The sequence below is a fragment of the Gossypium raimondii genome, unplaced genomic scaffold, assembly GCF_025698545.1.
Source record: "Gossypium raimondii isolate GPD5lz unplaced genomic scaffold, ASM2569854v1 Contig00024, whole genome shotgun sequence".
In the NCBI taxonomy this organism is placed as follows: Eukaryota; Viridiplantae; Streptophyta; class Magnoliopsida; order Malvales; family Malvaceae; genus Gossypium; species Gossypium raimondii.
Genome location: NW_026291183.1, coordinates 55,702 through 77,395, shown reverse-complemented (window position 1 = coordinate 77,395; position 21,694 = coordinate 55,702). Strand labels below are relative to the sequence as shown.

Below are 21,694 nucleotides of genomic sequence, written 5' to 3'. Positions count from 1 at the left end.
AGAATATAAATTAAGTAAAACATGCAACCATACCAAATGATTGACTTTGGCCGGCGTTTATCATCGTTGCACAAATATTATTTTGAATTTTAATATACTTCTCTTAAAAAATTAAATTCTTCCATAGAAATTTTACTTTTTTAATAGCTTCACGTGCTATGATTTTCCGGTATCGTATGGATTAAAATATATAACAAAATAATAGTTAAGTATTATAAAATAAAATAAAATAAAATACATATTAAAATAAAAGAAGTGTTATTATTTGTGTAAAAGAATAAAAAATTATAAAAGATAACATGCTGTTCATTGATAATAAATTAAGCTACACAAGCAAAAATGGCTAGAGGAACAAAACATGGTACAGAAAACAGAAAATAGAGAAACAAAAAATTCTGTGTTCATATTCCTTTCTAAGCTGCAAGATCTGTTACCAAGTAAAAGAAATGAATTTCAAGAAAGAAAACCAAACAAATACATAAAATTTGTGATTTAAGCAAAGTCCCCACTACTTTCATCAAACAATAAATCTCTAAACCTATGGAAAGAAACATAAAGCAGACAGTCAGCAGCAAAATACAATGATATTTACAAGACTTTAAGCAAAATAAAGAAACATAAAGAGACAGTAAGCCCTAAATTCCTCCAAGACTGTCAACATAATCTATGCTAAACTCCAACTCATTTCCAACCTATCGTCGCCAACAACAACACATTTATTCCAAACAATTGAAAGCATTACCTATATAAAATAAATGAAAGCATTACAGAATACGTCCCATAAACCCAGAAGACGACGATGGAGACAAATGAACACAAAATAAACCGAGAAATGAAAGCATTACCTTGACGACGATGAAGATAAATGAAAGGAACGAAAACCCTATACACAGAGAAGACGATTTCACTTAATTTCAGGCTCATCAACAAATTACAAACAAAAAAATTTACAAAAACAAGGAAACCCAAAGTTTAAATACACGGGCAAAGAAAAAAATCGAACCTTCTTCGTCTTCACTGTCTGGGTTATGTAAGTATGAAAGAAACCGAAACACTGAAGCTTTTCCTTGTAAGGAATAAACCAATTGAAGAATGATGGGAAAGAAATCGACAAACTGCTCTCTCTGCCTCTGACTGGTTGGGGATTTCGATAGATAGGGGATTTGTGGATTTGGTGCTGGGAGCGGGGAAGAGATCGCGCTAGAACTCTTTAAAGCAATTCAGCAATCATGGTGCTCGGTAATCGTTTTTTCACGAACTTATGCCTTTTCAAGTTGGTGCTTGGAGGAGCTTGCTGAGATTATTAAACAACATAACAACGACGGCCATAAAGTGTTTCCAATTTTTTACGATGTTGATCCATCTGATTTAAGAAAACAAAAAGGGAAAGTGGAAGAAGCCTTTGCCAGACATGAAGAGAGATACAAAGAAGAAAGTGAGAAGATCCAAAGGTGGCGAAATGCTTTGATTCAAGTGGCTGCAATCAAGGGATGGCATTTAAATAACAGGTAATTCTTTCTTTTCTTCTCTATTTTCTAGTTTTTTGGATATATATATATATATATATGTATGTATGTATAACATTTTTTTTTCTAATCCAGTGTGTTTAATTGAAAAGTGTCATATTTCAATAAAAGAGCAAATTTTATCTTCTGGCTCCGCAACAGATCTTGCTTTCTTATTCTTGGTTCTTGTTTGCTTCCAAACTATATTATGTTTCATGATTCATTGAAAAAGAAAGTGCATTCGAAACATATCACTGAAAACATTAAAATTTCTTCTTTTTAGGCATGAATCTGAATTTATTGGAGACATTGTTAAGAAGATATCAGCAAAACTATGTCGGACATATCCAGTTACTCAGAGCGACTTGGTTGGTATTAGTGAACGCTTGGAGGATTTGTATTTGAAAATAAACATTGGGGAAGATGATGTCCGCGTTATAGGAATTTGCGGAATGGGTGGCATCGGTAAAACGACACTCGCAAGAGTTGCTTACACTCAAATGTCACCTCATTTTGAAGGTAAAAGCTTTATTGCTGATATTCGAGAAGTTTCAGACAAATGCGGACTAGTTTCTTTACAGAAACAACTTCTTTCACAGATCTTTCATGGTGAATGCTTCAACTTTTTCAATGTTCATGAAGGAAATAAAATAATTAGCCATAGGTTGTCTCACAAAAAGGTTCTTGTTGTTCTTGATAATGTTGATAAAATACAACACCTAAAATGCTTGGTTGGAAGGCATGATTGGTTCGGATTAGGGAGTAGAATCATTGTAACAACAAGAGACGAACATTTGCTTCGATGTTGCCAAGTTAATGATGTGTATATGCCCACAACATTGAATCCCAAAGATGCGCTTCAACTTTTCAGTCTGAAAGCTTTTCATAGTGATACAGTGCAGAAAGATGATTTCATTGAGCTTTCTAAACATGTTGTAAATTATGCTGGTGGACTCCCTTTAGCTCTTGAAGTTTTTGGTTCCTTTTTGTGCGGTAGAGATGCGACTCAATGGAGAAGTGCGATTGAAAGACTTAAAAGAGATTCTAATAAAGAAATTCTCGATAAACTTCGAATCAGTTTTGATGGACTGGAAGAAAGGGAGAAGAATATATTTTTAGATATAGCATGCTTCTTTAACGGGGAGAAGAAAGATTTTTTAATGAAAGTATTGGATAGTTGTGAGTTTTTCCCGATATTGGAATTGATGTTCTCATTAAGAAATCTTTAATAAAAGTCGATGATGGCAACCAATATTTGTGGATGCATAGCTTGTTGCAAGAAATGGGAAGAACAATTGTTAAAGAAAAATGTGTTGATGAACCTGGAAAACGTTGCAGATTGTGGGAGGAAATGGACGTCCATCATGTCCTAACAAAAAACACAGTAAGTCATTCAACAAAAGTTACATACTATTTCTTTTCTATCGTACATTATTCACCATTTATTTTATTTTCTTATTGTCTGTTCTTGATCTTTTTTAGGCTACAGAAATGATTGAAGGTATAATCATCGATAATAAAAAGTAAGAAGACACATATAAACTTATATCTACGTGTACTGTAAATAATTATTATTTCAATCTTTCAATGTTTAATTATGAAATTTATATAGCAACATATTTACTTTTTCAAAAGAATCAAAAGAGAAATGTATATATTTTGAAATATTAATGGTGTATTTTTTGTGAAGATTAATGGTATATATTTAATGTACTAAAAGTATATATCAACGAATTAGATTATAACATGTCATCAATTTTTTAAATGCAAATGGTTTCATTTTTAATTATGTGTCATTGTTTGGTTCATTAACTTGTAAATTATGCATTGTTTTTGATCAAATATAAATCAACATATTAATTCAATTTTTTATGATTAGGTAATTTAACATCGGATGCGATTGTTAGATATAAGTATCTCTTTAATATGAGTATATTCAAAAAATTTAAAATTATTTTTTCACGTATTTGAAAGGTTTTAAAGGATCATATCTTAATACTCATATACTGAATATGCATTAGATATAAGTATTGGATAGGAGTACTTAAAAACAATATTGATGCAACAATTCTTTTTAGATACCGAATGTTTTTCTATATTTTGAAGCTCACTTTTGTTTTGCTCATGGATATTAGGAATCAAACAAGATGCTCAATTTGAGTGTGGATACCTTCTTGAAGATGAAAAACTGAGATTGCTCAAAGTGCTTTGACTTTCAAATTGTGATGATCTCAAATATCTTTCTAATGAACTACGATTTTAAATTGGACAGATACCCTTTAAGATACTTGCCTTTAAGTTTTCAACCGGGCAGCCTTGTCTCACTTCTTTTACCATATAATCACATTCAACAACTATGGAAGGAAATAGAGTAAGAATTAACTCATCTTATCCTTGTGTTTTAGCTCATTTTAATATAAATTATTAAAATTAAGGTAAAACAACAAAAAAAAACAAAAATGAGCATTATTACGTTTTCACATTTGTTTCTAATTTATTATGGTCTTGAGAATTGCACATTAAAATGATACAAATCAAATTTATCTCCAAATTATTTCATATATTTATATTAAAAAATTCCATTTATCCGCTTTCATGATAATTTAATTTTAAATCTAAATTTATTTACTTAAAATTATATTATTGCGCTAACATATATTAATATAATGGATTACGTGATGTGACAGGTTGTTACAAAGGAGGTTGTCATCATGGAGCACTTGAAGATCGTGTGTTGTAGGGTCCATTATGGTATTCATTTAGGCGGTATGGAGTTGTTATGCACAAATGAGTCCTATTGATTGCTCAAGAGAATGTTCACACTGAAAAACGAGTTGCTAGACCATGGTGAGCAAGTAGCTAAGTAGAAGGGGAAGTGTTTCCCATATAAGCAAGTGGTCTATAGTATGCTAGGAGGTAGATCGATTGAGGGCAATCCGGATGAGTGGGTAGATGTAGGACATTCTCTATTGTCTAGATGGAGTCTCCTAGATGTGCCATGTATCAGGCCCGGGTGATAGGTATAACAAAAGTTCATGTACAAATATTTGTCTTGCTTTTGTTAGTAGTCTTGTTTTTGCAAATATTTTTAGGGATATAGATTTATCTTCTTCCCTTTTAGTTTAGTAAATACTTAGTTTTCTTATTGATTTTGCCCTCATTTTGGACTCTCGGGATTGGTTTTCTTATCATGTTAGTTGCTTATAGTCACTTTAGATATGTCGTGTCTGGGAGTGAGTGTTTGTGGTATCTTTATTTTTCTCCGAATTGTATGGTCCCATTCATGAATGAATTAATTTTTCTTTCACTTTTCTTCATATGATAAAAAATCCTATACATTAAATTAATAAATTGTATTCATACATAAAATATTATGATAGTGAGTAAATATAAGTTATTTGAGTCTGCACCTAATGAACATTTTAAATGCTTCAAATAGAACTTAATCATATAAAAGGCAAAATGTGAGGGACCGAATTTAAAATAACGCATTGTCCTCTCTGGACAGGTGTCACCAAATACTCCTTTAATATATAGTTATATAGACAATTATATGATTATGTAAATGAAAGTAAAAGACAAACCGTCCAACACTTTACTTATTACTTAGAATTATTGTAGGCTCCATTTTGTCAACACCCACCTTCTTGGATTCTTCCTGGAAAGAACATGCATCACCCAAAACATGTACATATCTCAAATGTTGATAACATTGTTTTTATACCATTTAAAATTTTATTCACTTAATTCATTCTTTTTACATAACCGAAATGTGTATATTTTGATTGGTTTTATCTTTTTTATTAAAATTTTATTTGTAGGTTGAAGATGAAGCAAATTAAAACAAAATTGTGAGACAAGAATGGAGACGAAGCAAGTAATGATAAAATGAGAATCCTTTAATAAGGATCGATCATAATTTCAACTGAGTTAAAATTATTATTTTTTATTGGAGACCAACTTATGTGTTCAATTTAATCAGTTAAAACTGTTTTATATATTTGAAAGATTAAATATAAATCCTTAAAGGTACTTAAATAGATTTAATCTCTTCTAATAAAGTATCATTTAAATTTCATGGCTTGAAGTAGAAATAATATTATTCCAACTCCTCAGTTTATATTTTTTTATAAAATATTTATGTTTAGACATTTATTTTAATATTTATTCAAATATGAATATAAAGTATGCACTAATATTCCATTAGAAAATCTTTTGTGCGTAAGACACTTATTCATATTTTTTTCTTTTAAAAAATTCAATAGATTCATTTATCTCTCCTCGCTGGACCTCCAGCTGGTTTCGCCATTATAATCTGCAGACATTGAATCCACGGCATTACTGAGCTTAGTGGAAGAAAATGTTGGGAAAATGAAATACAGATGCGATCCTAAGCAACAAATACAGCTTTGCATGAGAACCTAATCCCATCACATTGCTTATATATATTGGCATATTGTATATGTATGTCATGTTTACATTACTTATATATTATAATATATTTTATATAGTTTGCAATTGTCATAGTTATTCAATATATTCGTTTTATTGTTTATGTTTGAGGCTTGTGACTATCCTCTTAATAATATTTGAATCCGCATTCATTCTTTAAAAATATAATGTGACTTACCACTACACTCAATATTTATATTCATCTTGTATTTTACATAATTTTTCATATTCATTTAATATGTATATTTACATTGTTTTTTCTTGAAGGACTATAAATTTAAATAAAATTTGACATGGTAATAATTTATTTTACGTGAGAGTTTAACATATTTGTTATTTGTGTCATGTATATATAATCCTGATGGCGTGAGAACTATGTGTTTTAATTATTTTATATTATTTTATTATGTAGGTCTTAAAATATTGAGATAAATCTCAAAATTATACATTAACTTTGATTCAATGTCAATTTAATAAATGAGCTTTGATTTAGTGTAATTATACACGTGGAACTTTGATTTTAATTCAAATGGATACATGAAATGTAACACCCCTTACCCGTATTCAACACCGAAATATTGTATGAGGCATTACCAGAACACATACACTTGTAAACGTATTTAACCGAGTTATAAAATTTCATCTAAATTAAAATTTTCAAAATTATTAACATACTTTTATAACTCTTCACAATATATCCTCAAAATATTATAATCATAATAAATAGGGTCTACGAGACCCGATACATACTCATGCAATTCAATACTTCATTTCTATTTCATTCAATTCGCAATTTCTCGTGCTCACAATTTAAATCATATCACTAGCAATTTCCATTTAATTCACATACAATTCAATGTCACTAAGTTTAACATTAATACGTATTTACCATTTAACCCAACGTTTATCGATTATACCATTCATTAACACATTTATAAAATTCTAAATTTTGTAATGAAAATATCACTTTAGCTTAAATAATAGCATCATCCTGGTATAAATACACAACCACTTATCCATTTGCTTTAATTCTGTTGGGTCCATTTGTCACTTACCATCCTTAATCAAATTAGGGAACGGTTACGGAAAATTGAGTACTTCACTTTCACTTTGCCATAGTATAACTATGGTCTTGCGTATGATCACTTATCACTTGTCCCTGATCAGATAAGTGTAGCTGAAGCTATCACTTATCACTTTCCACTTTGTCTCTTGATCAGATAAGTGTAGCCGAAGCTATCACTTATCACTTTGTCACTTGATCAGATAAGTGTAGCTAATGCTACCACTTATCACTTTCCACTTTGTCTCTTGATCAGATAAGTGTAGCTAAAGCTATCACTTATCACTTTGTCACTTGATCAGATAAGTGTAGCTAACGCTACCACTCATCACTTTGTCACTTGATCAGATAAGTGTAGCTAAAGCTACCACTTATCACTTTGTTACTTGATCAGAAGTACTCAAATCCGGCGTTCCGCTTAATTTGATCATTTATTCGGTTTTAGCATTGTTATTTTATTCTCAATTCATCAACAAATATATCTCATCATACATTATATAATTCATGAAATTAACATGTAATCATTAAATTTCAGCCATATGAACTTACTATTTTATTACCTTTCCACACTCGCTTTCCTATGCATATCACACAAGATATAAACATATCATTCAACCATAGTTGCAAGCTGGTGTATTTAAACATAACTCTTTTTGGAACTATCCACATGATAAACCATTTCAATGCATAACTTATAAATTTAACGTGGCATAATTCAGCCACTACTTGGCCAAAGCCTAAGCATGTATACCAAATATGATAGCCAAATACACATATAGCATAAGCATTATAAGCATGGATGAGCACAACACTTATTAATGTACCACACTTACCAACATGTGTTAATTCATAAACCATTCATGACATTACTTCATGCCCAATCATATACCAAATATGCTATTCACACATACTATGAAACTTTATTTTCACACATAAGCTTAAACCACGTCCAATAATGCACAAATATAAGCATCATTTCTATTTCATCATTTTTCAATTATAATCAAACTTATGACAAATTATACACAAATCATTCATATATTTTCCAATTTTCCTCCTCCTCCTCTCCATTCCACATCCTTGATGTGCATAACACACTTAAACAACATTAACTATAATTTCACTATTCACTCACATGTATATTCAAAGCTGTTTATCCGAGTCAGAGTCACTAAATTATTTTTACCCAGAGCTACAGAACTCAAAATTAAGATCCGTAAATTTTCCCTGAAACTAGACTCACATATCTTCTTACCATAAAATTTTCAGAATTTTTGGTTCAGCCATATAGTACAGTTTATTCTTTAAATTTTCCCCTGTTTTGCTGTCTGACAGTTCCGACTACTCTTCACTAAAAATTAATTATCTCATTATACAAAATTTGGATGATGTTTCAGTTTGTTTTTATGAAAAGAGACTCATTAAGGATTCTAACCATATAAATTATAACTCATAATAACTTTTGTACAATTTTAATGATTTTCCAAAGTCAGAACAGGGGAACCCGAATTCATTCTGACCTTGTCTCATAAAATCTATTATATCTCTTTATTTACAATTTCATTGCTTACACCGTTTCTTTTATAAGAAACTAGACTCAATAAGATTTAATTTCATATTTTATTCATTCTCTAATTCTTTCTCTACAATTTTGGTGATTTTTAAAGTTAGACTACTGCTGCTGTCCAAAACTATTTTAGTGCATGATGTTAATTACCATTTTCCCCAAATTTCACAGTTTATACAATTCGGTCCTTTCTCAATTAACCCCTCAATTGATCTAATTTTCTCAATTAATACTTTACCTAGACATTATAAATTATTTCACAACTATTGAAATTCAGAATTTCCACATATAACTCTAACTTCAAACTCTTTTACTATTAGGTCCCAAACATTCACTTTCTATTCAATTCTTTCAATAAAATCAGCATATTCAATAAAATCAGCATATGAACAATTTAAAGCTCTAATTCCATGCTAATTCATCATATAATTCCAGCACATATTCATATCAACTTTGAACTTATTTCATAAAATCAAAAACTAATGAATTCAACAAGTGGGCCTAGTTGTAAAAGTCATAAAAATACAAAAATTTCAAGAAATGATCAAGAATTGAACTTACTTGCAGTAAAAATATGAAGAACCAGCTTGAAGAAACCCTTTCATGGTGTTTTAGCTGATGAGAATGCAGAAAAAGTGAAGAGAAATCTAGATAATTCCACTTTGGTCCTAACTTTATTAAGCAAATTTTGCAATATTCCAATTTTGCCCTTAATTCTCTTTACTTTCTGCTGATTTCATGCCTTTGCCGTCCAGCCCAAATAGACCTTGGGTCTATTTTCCTTTTAAGCCCTCTTCCTTTTATCATTTAAGCTATTTAATCATTTCCTATAATTTTGCATTTGTTACAATTTAGTCCTTTTTGTTCAATTAATTATCAGAACTTTAAAATTTCTTAACGAAACTTTAATACTAACTTCTCAACACTCCATAAATATTTATAAAAATATTTATGGCTCTGTTTAAAATCTCCGAGGTCTCAATACCTCGTTTTCGATTCTAATTATTTTAATATTTATTTCTAGTGCACTATTCACTATTTCAAAATTTTTCCTAACTTCACATTTAACTTATACTCACTAAATTAATAATATTTTCTAATAATTTGTCGAATTTAGTAATCTCGAATCATCATTCCGACGCCTTTGAAAATTCAGGCCATTACATTTTTCCTCCTCAAATTTGTGGTCCCGAAACCACTATTCCGACTAGACCCAAAATCGGGCTGGTACATGAAACTTTGATTGTGGTTAAATCATATACATTTAAAGAAATAAAATACATGAATTTATATTTATATTGGATAAATATAATTGTATGTGTATGCAATATATTAACATAAAATGATACTATATTAATAATTTGTGAGAATTGGATACAAATCAAAATTTCATGTATAAAATTGCATATTAGACTAAAGTTCATGTATAGTTTTGAGATTTATCCCCAAATTATTTCATATATTTATATTAAAAAAATTCCATTTATCCTCTTTCATAATAATTTAATTTTAAATCTAAATTTATTTACTTAAAATTATATTATTACGCTAACATATATTAATATAATGGATTATGTGATGTGACAGGTTGTTACAAAGAAAGTTGCCATCATGGAGCACTTGAAGATCGTGTGTTGTGGGGTCTATTATGGTATTCATTTAGGCGGTATGGAGTTGTTATGCACAAATGTGTCCTATTGATTGTTTAAGAGAATGTTCGCACTGAAAAGCGAGTTGCTAGACCATGGTGAGCAAGTAGCTAAGTAGAAGGGGAAGTGTTTCCCATATAAGCAAGTGGTCTATAGTAGGCTAGGAGGTAGATCGATTGAGGGCAATTCGTATGAGTGGGTGGATATAGGACATTCTCTAGTGTCTAGATGGAGTCTCCTAGATGTGTCATGTGTTAGGCCCGGGTGATAGGTATAACAAAAGTTCATGTACAAGTATTAGTCTTGCTTTTGTCAGTAGTCTTGTTTTTGCAAGAATTTTTAGGGATAGATTTATCGTCTTCCCTTTCAGTTTAGTAAATACTTAGTTTTCTTGCTGATTTTGCCCTCACTTTGGACTCTCATAATTGGTTTTCTTATCATGTTAGTTGCTAATAGTTGTTGACACCATTTTTTTTGTGAAAACGGGTCGACTTAAGTTTTAAAAATGAAGAAAAACGAACATGGGAGTTACCACCAATCTTTTTTGATGAGGTGTGATCAAGTCACCTCGTAAAATGGTTGTTTTTGATAAACAATTTGATTTTATTAAAACAACGAGTTTGGTCTACGAAATCCAAAAACGGGTTTGGGAGTTGGTTACGTACGAGGAAGGGTTAGCACCGTCGTAACGCCCAAAATTGGTACCTAGTTGATTAATTAGTGTCTTAGTGTCGAAGACTGAAAACTCGAAAAGAATTTAAAAAATACGATCCCTCTTTATATTGTGTTATTTTAAAATTACTCAAATAAATCAAAAATGAAAAATGCCTCCTTATCTCAAAGTAACAAGATGTCACATCCAGTAAGTTAGGACACGACACCTCGTATTTTGAGAGTAAGCTTGCCTTTTTATTTTTTATTTAAACCTTTTCAATTTTAAAAGGATATTCGGTTATTTAGGTTTAACGCGAGAAAAATCGAAACCCAGTAAGTTAGGGCACAGCTTCTCGAATTTCCAAATACGGAATATTGCCTTTATTAATTTTTGAAAAATCCTCGTCTCGAGAAAACAACGTGTCATATCCAATGCGTTAGGACACAACGTATTGAATTCCCGATAATGAGCTTTTTATTTATGTTTTTTTAATTAAAGAGCATTCTCGATTATTTAGATTCAACGAAGAAAATTGGAACCCAACACGTTAGGGCTCAATCCTCTTGAAGATCCCAAGTATCGAATATTGTCTTTATTTCCAAAATTTTCTTTTTTTACGAATTTGGGTAAAAATTGATGTAATGTTAAATTTGGTGTATGAATAAATGGTTACATTGATGAATGACAATAACATTAAAGTACGAATAAACAATTCATAGTACACATAATGGCAATAAACACACAACATGCATTATTTAAAGACTAGCATTAATAATCAAAGACGAATAAGTTAAATAACATATACAACAATTTCAAGATGAGATGTACAAAGCAAATTAAAATAAATAAAGTGTAGAATAATTTTAAAATGATAATAAATGAGTTTTAAATAAATAATGTGAAAAAGAAATTTAAAATCAACTATATACAAAACAATTTTAGAAATACTATGTATAAAATTTTAAAATAAATAATATGTATGTACATATAAGAACGTAAAATAAGAAAAAAATCTTACAATGGATAATAAATAAAGCATAAAACAAATAGCATGGTTGAAAAGGTACAAAATGATTTTAAAGTAACTAGCATATATAATATATTTTAACATGAGATAAAATAATGTATAAAGTACTCAATCTATAAAAACATGAAATAAATAAAAATAAAGCAGTTTGAAATGAACAATATAGAAAATTTCAAAATAAATAGCATAAGAAACAATTTAAATTACATATTAATACACATAAATTTAAAATGGATAGTGCATACACATATATTTGAAATAAATAAAATAAAAACTTGAGATAAATACTAGTCAATCTAAAGTAGTTTAAAACAAAACAATATATAAAACAAAATCTTAAACAATAAAAGAAACAGTTTTAATATATATATATATATATAAAGTTTTAATGCAAAACAATTTCAAATAAATAATAAATATAAAGGCTTAAAACAAATAATGATAAAATAGCATATAAAAAAATAAATTAAACATATTAAGGACGTGGTTGAAGTCTTTGTTAACATAATGTAATGTTCTATTCTTGGTATGTTGAAGTCTTTGTTTGTGTTGATAGAACTTGTGACAGTGAGTGTTTGTTGTATCATTATTTTTCTCCAAATTGTGTGGTCCCATTCATGAAATGAATGAATTAATTTTTCTTTCACTTTTCTTCACTTGTTATAAATAGTATGATATATAAAATAAATTAAAAATAATAAATGATAAATTTAAAAATTGGTCGAGTTGAGTTGAGCTTCGAATATTAAAGCCTAAATCTAACTTATATTTTTAACGAGTTTAATTTACCCAAACCCAATTTAAGCTTAGCTAATTATTTTTGTTAAATCCTTTTAAATTTTGAAAGAGCTTTTGGACTTAAACGATTAACTCTTGAACAAATCTAATATTTTTTAAATATTTTATACAACATTATTCGAGTCATATTTTGAATAAAATCTTTTGTAATAGCATGGCTTGCCATTATGGATGGTGGAACCAGGGTTTGCTGAATTTACTACCTCCACACCATATCCATAGAAACTAATAGCATTCCATTATCCACTGCTTATAAAGTAATACCGATAAAATAAAATTTATGCTAAAATTAATTTAATGTTTTTTAAATCAGATTTGTAGTCGAATTGGATAAGTTATTAGTTTGTTGGTCCAATGGTTAAAAATTATTAAAATTTAAAAAAAAGTTAAAATAGAGTTTCGGTTCATTTAGTTTTTAACAGGTTGAATTGGTTCGTATCAATTTTCAATCTAATCAATTTAAAATTATTCTTCGAACTAATACTTTGTCGGTTCCTAATCTAATCGACCGATTAATCCGATTCAAACAAGACAGAATCAATAGATAAAAGATGAGAATAATTCTTAACAACAACCTGCAAATTATGAGATTAATTATATCTCAAATTGATCCAAGATAAAACAGATAAAAAGAAAAGGTTTCAACAACTCTTCCAATACATATTATATATTAATGATCCCACACCATGTTAATGAGCTGCGTACTGCACCTTCCTCGATGGGCAAGCATATTTCCCACACAGGATTTCCACTGGCACTACCACAGCCAACCTGCACCGTCGGCAACATATAGGAATCACAGCTTCTTTACTGCAACAACATGGAAAAAAAAAAACTTGATAGAAATAATTTAAGATCAAAATTAAACACCAATATATACACACATAGAAGATAAAGAGAAACTTAGAGCTAACATATATATACGCATACATACATTCGGTATTTCCAGCGTTTTGGCCAGTTCTTCTTCTCTTCTACTTCTTGCATGTAAAAGTAAAATTCCCATGTCGATCACCGATCCCTGTACAAAAAAACTTTAAAAGCAATGAACTATATACATAGACGTTAGTTAATTTTTTGATTGGAAATGAGACCCTTTCATTTCTTTTTTCACACACTCGCATTGAACAACAGTGGAGGGGAAATAGAGTAAGAATTAGTTCATTGATCCTTGTTTTAGCTTATTTTAAGATGGATGATTGAAATTTGATTATGATAAGAATATAAAAACAAAATTGAGGTTTTCTTTTATGTTTTTTTTATTGCTTTTTAAGTATTGTTTTCAACAGCCCATATATAAGTTGAAAGTGATCAACTTTAAAAGTTCCCAAAACCTGACCAATACCCCAGACTTAAAAATTGTAGATGTCCATCCATCATTGGGAGTGCTTAAGAGGCTTAAACTTTTGAATTTCAAAGACTGCAGAAGTCTTAGGAGTCTTCCAACCAGAATTGAAGTGAAATCCCTTGAAACATTGATTCTTTCGTGTTGCTCAAAACTTCAAAGGCTTCCAGATATCGATGGGAAAATGAAATGTTTAAAAACTCTTAATCTTTCTGGTTATTATAGAGTTGAAAATTTACCAGAGAATTTGCAGCAAGCGAAGTTTTTAGAAGAGCTCGATTTAAGTGAAACAGCCATAACAGAGCCACCATACTTCACTTTTCAATCTAAAAATCTAAATTTAGTGGGTTTGGCCTAGAGGTGCTCATGGGCCTTAGAGCCACTGACTGCTACAGAGGCTGAGAACATCAATATAGGAGGATTTGAACAAAAATACAAAGGCCCAACATATTTAATTATTACTTATAGTTAAAGTAGACTCCACTTTGCCAACGGGTCACCTTCTTGGAAACAACATCCATCGCTCATCTTTGACCCCCCACCCCTATGCTCATATACTTACCTTTTCTATTTTTTATTTTTGGAATAATTTTTGATTTTTTTATTTTTTCAAAATCCTTGTTTAACTTTTTAATTTTTTGGTGTTTATTTAAAAGATGGGCAACAACTTCACGGATCATATGTCTAACTAATAACATTATAAAATTATTTAAATTAGGACCGGCCTGAACAAAATTTCAGACCCATATTTTCTTATAATGTAAAAGCCCTGCCCTAGGACACGGGAATCAATTTTATTATGATAGTGAGCCCAAATAAGTTATTTGAGTCCGCACCTATGAGCATTCTAGTTTGGCCTGCCCTACAGGCATTGATTGCCTTAGAGCCACTGACTGCAACAGATGTCTGAGAACATCAATCCATTAACATTGCTAATTATTAAATACGTAAAGTACAAACCGTCCAACATTTTAATTATTACTTAGAATTAAAGTAGACTCCACTTTGCCAACTCTCACCCTCTTGGAAACAACATCTTATCGCTCAATCTTCACCCCTATGCTCATATACTTATTGTTTCTACTTTGTTTCTGAGGTATTGAGCGATCTATTTTCTGATTTTGAACACTACATCCACATATATTTTTCTTCTCATACATCGTCATGTCGTCATTACTTTCGACTTCCTCATCCATTTCTAGAAAGAAATACGATGTTTTCTTGAGTTTTAGAGGTGAAGATACTCGCAAGAACTTCACGGATCATCTCTACGATGCTCTAAAGAGGAGTGGGATCGTCACTTTCAGGGATGATCCAAAGCTGGAGGCCGGCGAAGAGATCGCGCCAGAACTCTTTAAAGCAATTCAGCAATCATGGTGCTCGGTAATCGTTTTTTCACAAACTTATGCCTTTTCAAGTTGGTGCTTGGAGGAGCTTGCTGAGATTGTTCAACAACATAACAACGACGGCCATAAAGTGTTTCCAATTTTTTACGATGTTGATCCATCTGATTTAAGAAAACAAAAAGGGAAAGTGGAAGAAGCCTTTGCCAGACATGAAGAGAGATACAAAGAAGAAAGTGAGAAGATCCAAAGGTGGCGAAATGCTTTAATTCAAGTGGCTGCAGTCAAGGGATGGCATTTAAATAACAGGTAATTCTTTCTTTTCTTCTCTATTTTCTAGTTTTTTGGATATATATATATATATATGTATGTATAACTTTTTTCTTTTTTTCTAATCCTATGTGTTTAATTGAAAAGTGTTTCAATAAAAGAGAAAATTTTGTCTTCTGGCTCCGCAACAGATCTTGCTTTCTTATTCTTGGTTCTTGTTTTCTTCCAAACTATATTATGTTTCATGATTCATTGAAAAAGAAAGTGCATTCGAAACATATCAACAAAATTTTACTCAAAACATTAAAATTTCTTTTTTTTTTTTAGGCATGAATCAGAATTTATTAGAGACATTGTTAAGAAGATATCAGCAAAACTATGTCAGACATATCCAGTTACTCATAGCGACTTGGTTGGTATTAGTGAACGCTTGGAGGATTTGTATTTGAAAATAAACATTGGGGAAGATGATGTCCGCGTTATAGGAATTTGCGGAATGGGTGGCATCGGTAAAACGACACTCGCAAGAGTTGCTTACACTCAAATGTCACCTCATTTTGAAGGTAAAAGCTTTATTGCTGATATTCGAGAAGTTTCAGACAAATGCGGACTAGTTTCTTTACAGAAACAACTTCTTTCACAGATCTTTCATGGTGAATGCTTCAACTTTTTCGATGTTCATGAAGGAAGTGACATAATTAGCCATAGGTTGTCTCACAAAAAGGTTCTTGTTGTTCTTGATAATGTTGATAACATACAACACTTAAAATGCTTGGTTGGAAGGCACGATTGGTTCGGATTAGGAAGTAGAATCGTTGTAACAACAAGAGACGAACATTTGCTTCGATGTTGCCAAGTTAATGACGTGTATATGCCCACAACACTGAATCCCAAAGATGCGCTTCAACTTTTCAGTCTGAAAGCTTTTCATAGTGATACAGTGCAGAAAGATGATTTCATTGAGCTTTCTAAACATGTTGTAAATTATGCTGGTGGACTCCCTTTAGCTCTTGAAGTTTTAGGTTCCTTTTTGTGCGGTAGAGATGCGACTCAATGGAGAAGTGCGATTGAAAGACTTAAAAGAGATTCTAATAAAGAAATTCTCGATAAACTTCGAATCAGTTTTGATGGACTGGAAGAAAGGGAGAAGAATATATTTTTAGATATAGCATGCTTCTTCAATGGGGAGAAGAAAGATTTTGTAATCAAAGTATTGCATGGTTGTGAGTTTTTTCCTGATATTGGAATTGATGTTCTCGTTAAAAAATCTCTCCTAAAAGTCGATGAACACAGCAAATATTTGAAGATGCATGACTTGTTGCAAGAAATGGGAAGAACAATTGTTAAAGAAAAATGTGTTGATGAACCTGGAAAACGTTGCAGATTGTGGGAGGAAAGGGACATCCATCATGTCCTAACAAAAAACACTGTAAGTTATTCAACAAAAGTTACATACTATTTCTTTTCTATCCTACATTATTCACCATTTATTTTATTTTCTTATTATCTGTTCTTAATCTTTTTTAGGCTACAGAAATGATTGAAGGCATAATCATCGATAATAAAAGGTAAGAAGACACACATAAACATATATCTATGTGTACTGTAAATAATTATTATTTTTAAATATGATAAAAAAAAATATAGCAAAACTTTTGACATTCAATATTTCAATGTTTAATTATGAAATTTATCTAGCAACATATTTACTTTTACAAAAGAATCAAAAGAGAAATGTATGTATTTTTGAAATATTAATGGTATATTTTTTGTGAAAATTAATGGTATATATTTAATGTACTAAAAGTGTATATCAACAAATTAGATTATAACATATCATCAAATTTTTTAATGAAAATGGTTTCATTTTTAATTATGTGACATTGTTTGGTTCATTAACTTGTAAATTATGCATTGTTTGTGGACCAAATATAAATCAACATATTAATTCAATTTTTAGGATTAGGTAATTTAACATCGGATGTAATTATTAGATATAAGTATCTCTTTAATATGGGTATATTAAAAAGAAATTTAAAATTTTTTTTCACATATTTAAAAGGTTCTTAAAGGATCATATCTTAATACCCATATACGAATGTGCATTAGATATAAGTATTGGATACGAGTACTTAAAAAACAATATTGATGCAACATTTCTTTTAGATATTGAATGTTTTAGTATATTCTGAAGCTCATTTTTGCTTTGCTCATTGATATTAGGGAATCGAACAAGATGCTCAATTTGAGTGCGGATACCTTCTTGAAGATGAAAAAACTGAGATTGCTCAAAGTGCTTTGCCTTTTAAATTGTGATGATCTCAAATATCTTTCTAATGAACTACGACTTTTAGATTGGAAAGGATACCCTTTAAGATACTTGCCTTCAAGCTTTCAACCGGACAACCTTGTCGCACTTCTTTTACGATGTAGTCACATTCAACAACTATGGAAGGGAAATAGAGTAAGAATTAACTCATCTTATCCTTGTGTTTTAGCTTATTTTAATATAAATTATTAAACTTTGATTAAGGTAAAACAAAAAAACAAAAATGAGCATTATTATGCTTTCTCATTTGTTTCTAATTTACTGTGGTCTTCAACAGCCCTTGTCTAACTTGAAAATAGTGAACCTCGAAGGGTCCCAAAACCTGATCAAGACACCAGACTTCACAACAGCATCAAATCTTGAAGTTTTGATTTTGGCAGGTTGTACCAAATTAGTGGATGTTCATCCATCAATCGGGGTGCTTAAGAGCCTTAAACTTTTGAATTTAAGAGACTGCAAAAGTCTTAGGACTCTTCCAACCAAAATTGGAATGGAATCTCTTGAAACATTAATTCTTTCGGGTTGCTCAAGTCTTGTAAGGTTTCCGGAGATTGGTGGAAAAATGGAACGTCTAAAAACTCTAGATCTTGCCGGTTGTTATAGAGTGGAAAATTTATCGGAGAATTTGCAGCATGCAAAGCTTTTGGAAGAGCTCGACTTGAGTGAAACAGCCATAACAGAACCACCATCCTTCATTTTTCAATTTAAAAATCTTGAAGTTCTGTCTTTCAATGGGCGCAAGGGACCATCATATAAGTCACTGCCAAATTTGCCTTCTCTGTTCAAGGTAATCCAAGGAAGGAGGACGAATCCCATGGCTCGGATGTTGCCTTTGTTGTCAGGTTTGAGTTCTTTAAGTGTGCTAAACCTAAGGGACTGCAATCTTTGTGAAGGAGATATTCCACCTGATATTTCTGGTCTATCCTGTTTGGTAATACTTGATTTTAGTGGTAACAATTTCGTCAGCGTACCTGCATCTCTTACTCGACTCTCAAAGCTTGAGTCTCTTGAATTGTCAAATTGCAACCTGTGCACTCTTGGTGAAGCAGATACTCCTAGTGATATTTCTGGTCTATCCTCTTTGAGTTATCTTTATCTTTGTGGTAACAATTTCATCACCATTCCTTTGGCTCTTACTCAACTTTCCCAGCTTCATTGTATTGTATTGTCAGATTGCAAGATGCTTAAATCGTTGCCTGAGCTACCAACAAGTATAGAAAGTGTGATAATAGATGATTGTTCTTCACTTGAAGTAAGTCCATCAAAAGTAAGCAATTTAGTGGTTGGTGATAACATTCATGCCATTAACTGCTTCAAATTTGCTGAGAAAATCAATGCAGTAGCACTGCTGAAAGAACATCTTAAGGTCTATTAATCTATTTTTTCTCCCTTACAAAATCTCATACTTGAGAATTTATGGTTTTAGTTACCAGACGACTTGTGTTTTATTTTGTAGGCACTTCCAAATTCTGGAAAATGGCTTGATAATGACTTCTTTGATATTTTGGTGCCCAGAAGTGAAATTCCAGAATGGTTTAGCCAACAAAAAAGTGACTCTTCAGTTAAGATACCCCTACCTATCAGCCTTCACGAAGATAGTGAATGGATTGGAGTTGCTTGTTGCTGCATTTTTGTCAATAAAGATGCTTCAAGGGCTATCAGATGGGATGGATCTATTTTTGGTGGAAATCATCGACCAATTGGTTGTAGAAACCGATGGGTAGCTCCATTCTTTGACAGGCCCATAATGAAAGATCACCTTTTTATTCGTTATTTTCCGCGTAATGCAATAGATCCATTTGACTTGGAGGATAAATATCAACTACGCGATGAGCTTTATTTGCCTTTCAATAACGAATTAGGAGTAGATGACCCTCGTGTTAAGGTAAAGAAGTATGGTTTTAGAATAGTGTACGAGGAAGATTTGGAAGAAATAAAAGAGTTGCAGTGCCATACCACTCCATCTTCTCCAAATTTTGAACACATCCACCAACACGCTGCTCTCAACCATGGATCAGTAGGTAGCAGTTCTTGTTGAAGCCATGGCCTGCATTGCAACAAAGAACCAACAGCAACAATTTGGTCAAAAGACCAACAGCAGCAAATTGTACAAGTTTAGCTGCTATACTGTTTTGTAGCAAAGAAATGGAGTTGGTTCAATTATAGAATTACTTTTTGAATATTTTGTTCCTATGGAACTTAGCCTAAATCTTTGTAATGAGTTAGCTAAGATAGTAGGAAGTTTGACTGATGTAATAGCTGGTATGCCAGCTTTCTTTTGTAAGCAAGTTGCTATGTTTTAGTATGTATTAAGTAAGGGCAGTTAAATTAGTAGGTAACTGTCAAATTGTTTGTAACCTTCATATATTCAAAATTTGAATGAAAAATATATGACTTCAGTTACAATTCTTTGCTGAGTTTTTTTTAGTTCTCTTTTTGCTTCCATTCGGTTTGCTTCTTTGTACTGCCATTTATCCAACAAATGGCATCAAGAGCTTTCAGTCTTTGAGGGCCTTGGTTGTACACTGTCATTAAGCAAATTGTATTTGAAACAAAAGAAGAAGAGGTTGTTTTGCTTGCTGAAAAATGAGCTTTACACCACCTCCTCCACATGTCTTTGCTGGAGAAAATTACAACATCTGGGCAGTGAAAATGAGAACATATCTGCAGGCACATGACCTGTGGAATGTTGTTCTCAATGACACTGAGCCACCACCACTAAGAGCCAACCCGACCATATCCCAGATCAGGCAGCACAATGAAGACTGTGCCAAGAAGTACAAGGCTATGTCGTGCCTTCAAAGTGGAGTCTCTGATGTTATTTTCATAAGAATAATGGCTTGTGACACTCCAAAACAGGCCTGGGATAAACTCAAGGAGGAGTTTCAGGGGTCTGACAAGACCAGGCAACAGCAGCTGATCAACATGAGAAGAGACTTTGAAAATCTCAAAATGAAGGACTCAGAAACCATCAAGCAGTATGCTGACAGAATCATGGCTACTGTCAACAACATAAAGCTGCTTGGGGAAGAATTCAGTGACCAAAGAGTGGTTGAGAAGGTCATAACAACCTTGCCAGAGAAGTATGAGGCAAAAATTTCCTCCCTGGAAGATTCAAGGGACTTATCAACGATCCCTTTGACTGAGCTTATAAATGCTCTTTATGCTCAAGAGCAGAGAAGGGCAAATAGGCAGGAGGACCACTATGAAGGAGCTTTTCAGGCTAGAGGCAGAGAAAGCTCAAGTACAAACTTAAATGCCAAAGGCAAGAAGCCTTGGACTGAGAAGAAGAAGAAAGAACCTGTCAAAAGGAAGTTCCCACCTTGTGTCCATTGCAAGAAGACTACTCATCTTGAGAAATATTGCTGGTACAGACCAGACATTCAATGCAGAGCCTGCAAGCAATTTGGCCACATTGAAAAGGTCTGTAAGAGCAAGTCAAAAACACAACCACAATTTCAAAGCCAAGCTCAAGCTGCAGAAGAGGTTGAAGCACCAGAAGAGCATGTTTTTTCAGCATCATGCTTTGCAAGCTCGAGCAAGGTTAGCAAAATTTGGCTGATTGACCGTGGATGCACCCACCATATGGCTTCTAAGAAGAGTATATTCAAGGAGCTTGACACCACATTCAAGTCCAAAGTCAGAATTGGTAATGGTGAGCTACTGGAGGCAAAAGGGAAAGGCAAGGCTT

At 31.8% G+C, this 21,694-nt stretch overlaps 2 protein-coding genes across 3 annotated transcripts in view; both read left to right on the top strand.

Annotated features, from left to right (window-relative positions):
* The first annotated feature begins 1,036 nt into the window (after nucleotides 1–1,036).
* LOC128036578 (disease resistance protein RPV1-like) overlaps nucleotides 1,037–21,694 on the top strand; it is a 31,467-nt gene continuing 10,809 nt past the window's right edge. Inside the window, exons 1-3 of the mRNA XM_052627244.1 lie at nucleotides 1,037–1,069; nucleotides 1,159–1,508; nucleotides 1,789–2,024. Of these exons, the coding sequence (XP_052483204.1) occupies nucleotides 1,037–1,069; nucleotides 1,159–1,508; nucleotides 1,789–2,024 (619 nt within the window). The remainder of the gene's footprint in view (nucleotides 1,070–1,158; nucleotides 1,509–1,788; nucleotides 2,025–21,694) is intronic.
* On the top strand, nucleotides 15,127–20,409 carry LOC105761501 (disease resistance protein RUN1-like). 2 transcript variants are annotated; one of them, XM_052627246.1, is made up of 7 exons: nucleotides 15,127–15,713; nucleotides 16,002–17,103; nucleotides 17,202–17,242; nucleotides 17,898–18,138; nucleotides 18,281–19,073; nucleotides 19,176–19,369; nucleotides 19,460–20,409. In XM_052627246.1, the coding sequence occupies exons 1-7, from the start codon at nucleotides 15,226–15,228 to the stop codon at nucleotides 20,039–20,041; spliced, it is 3,441 nt and encodes a 1,146-aa protein (XP_052483206.1). In that variant the 5' UTR covers nucleotides 15,127–15,225; the 3' UTR covers nucleotides 20,042–20,409. The 2 variants fall into 2 exon arrangements, with proteins under 2 accessions (XP_052483206.1, XP_052483205.1); XM_052627245.1 differs by having other exon boundaries at nucleotides 18,281–19,369.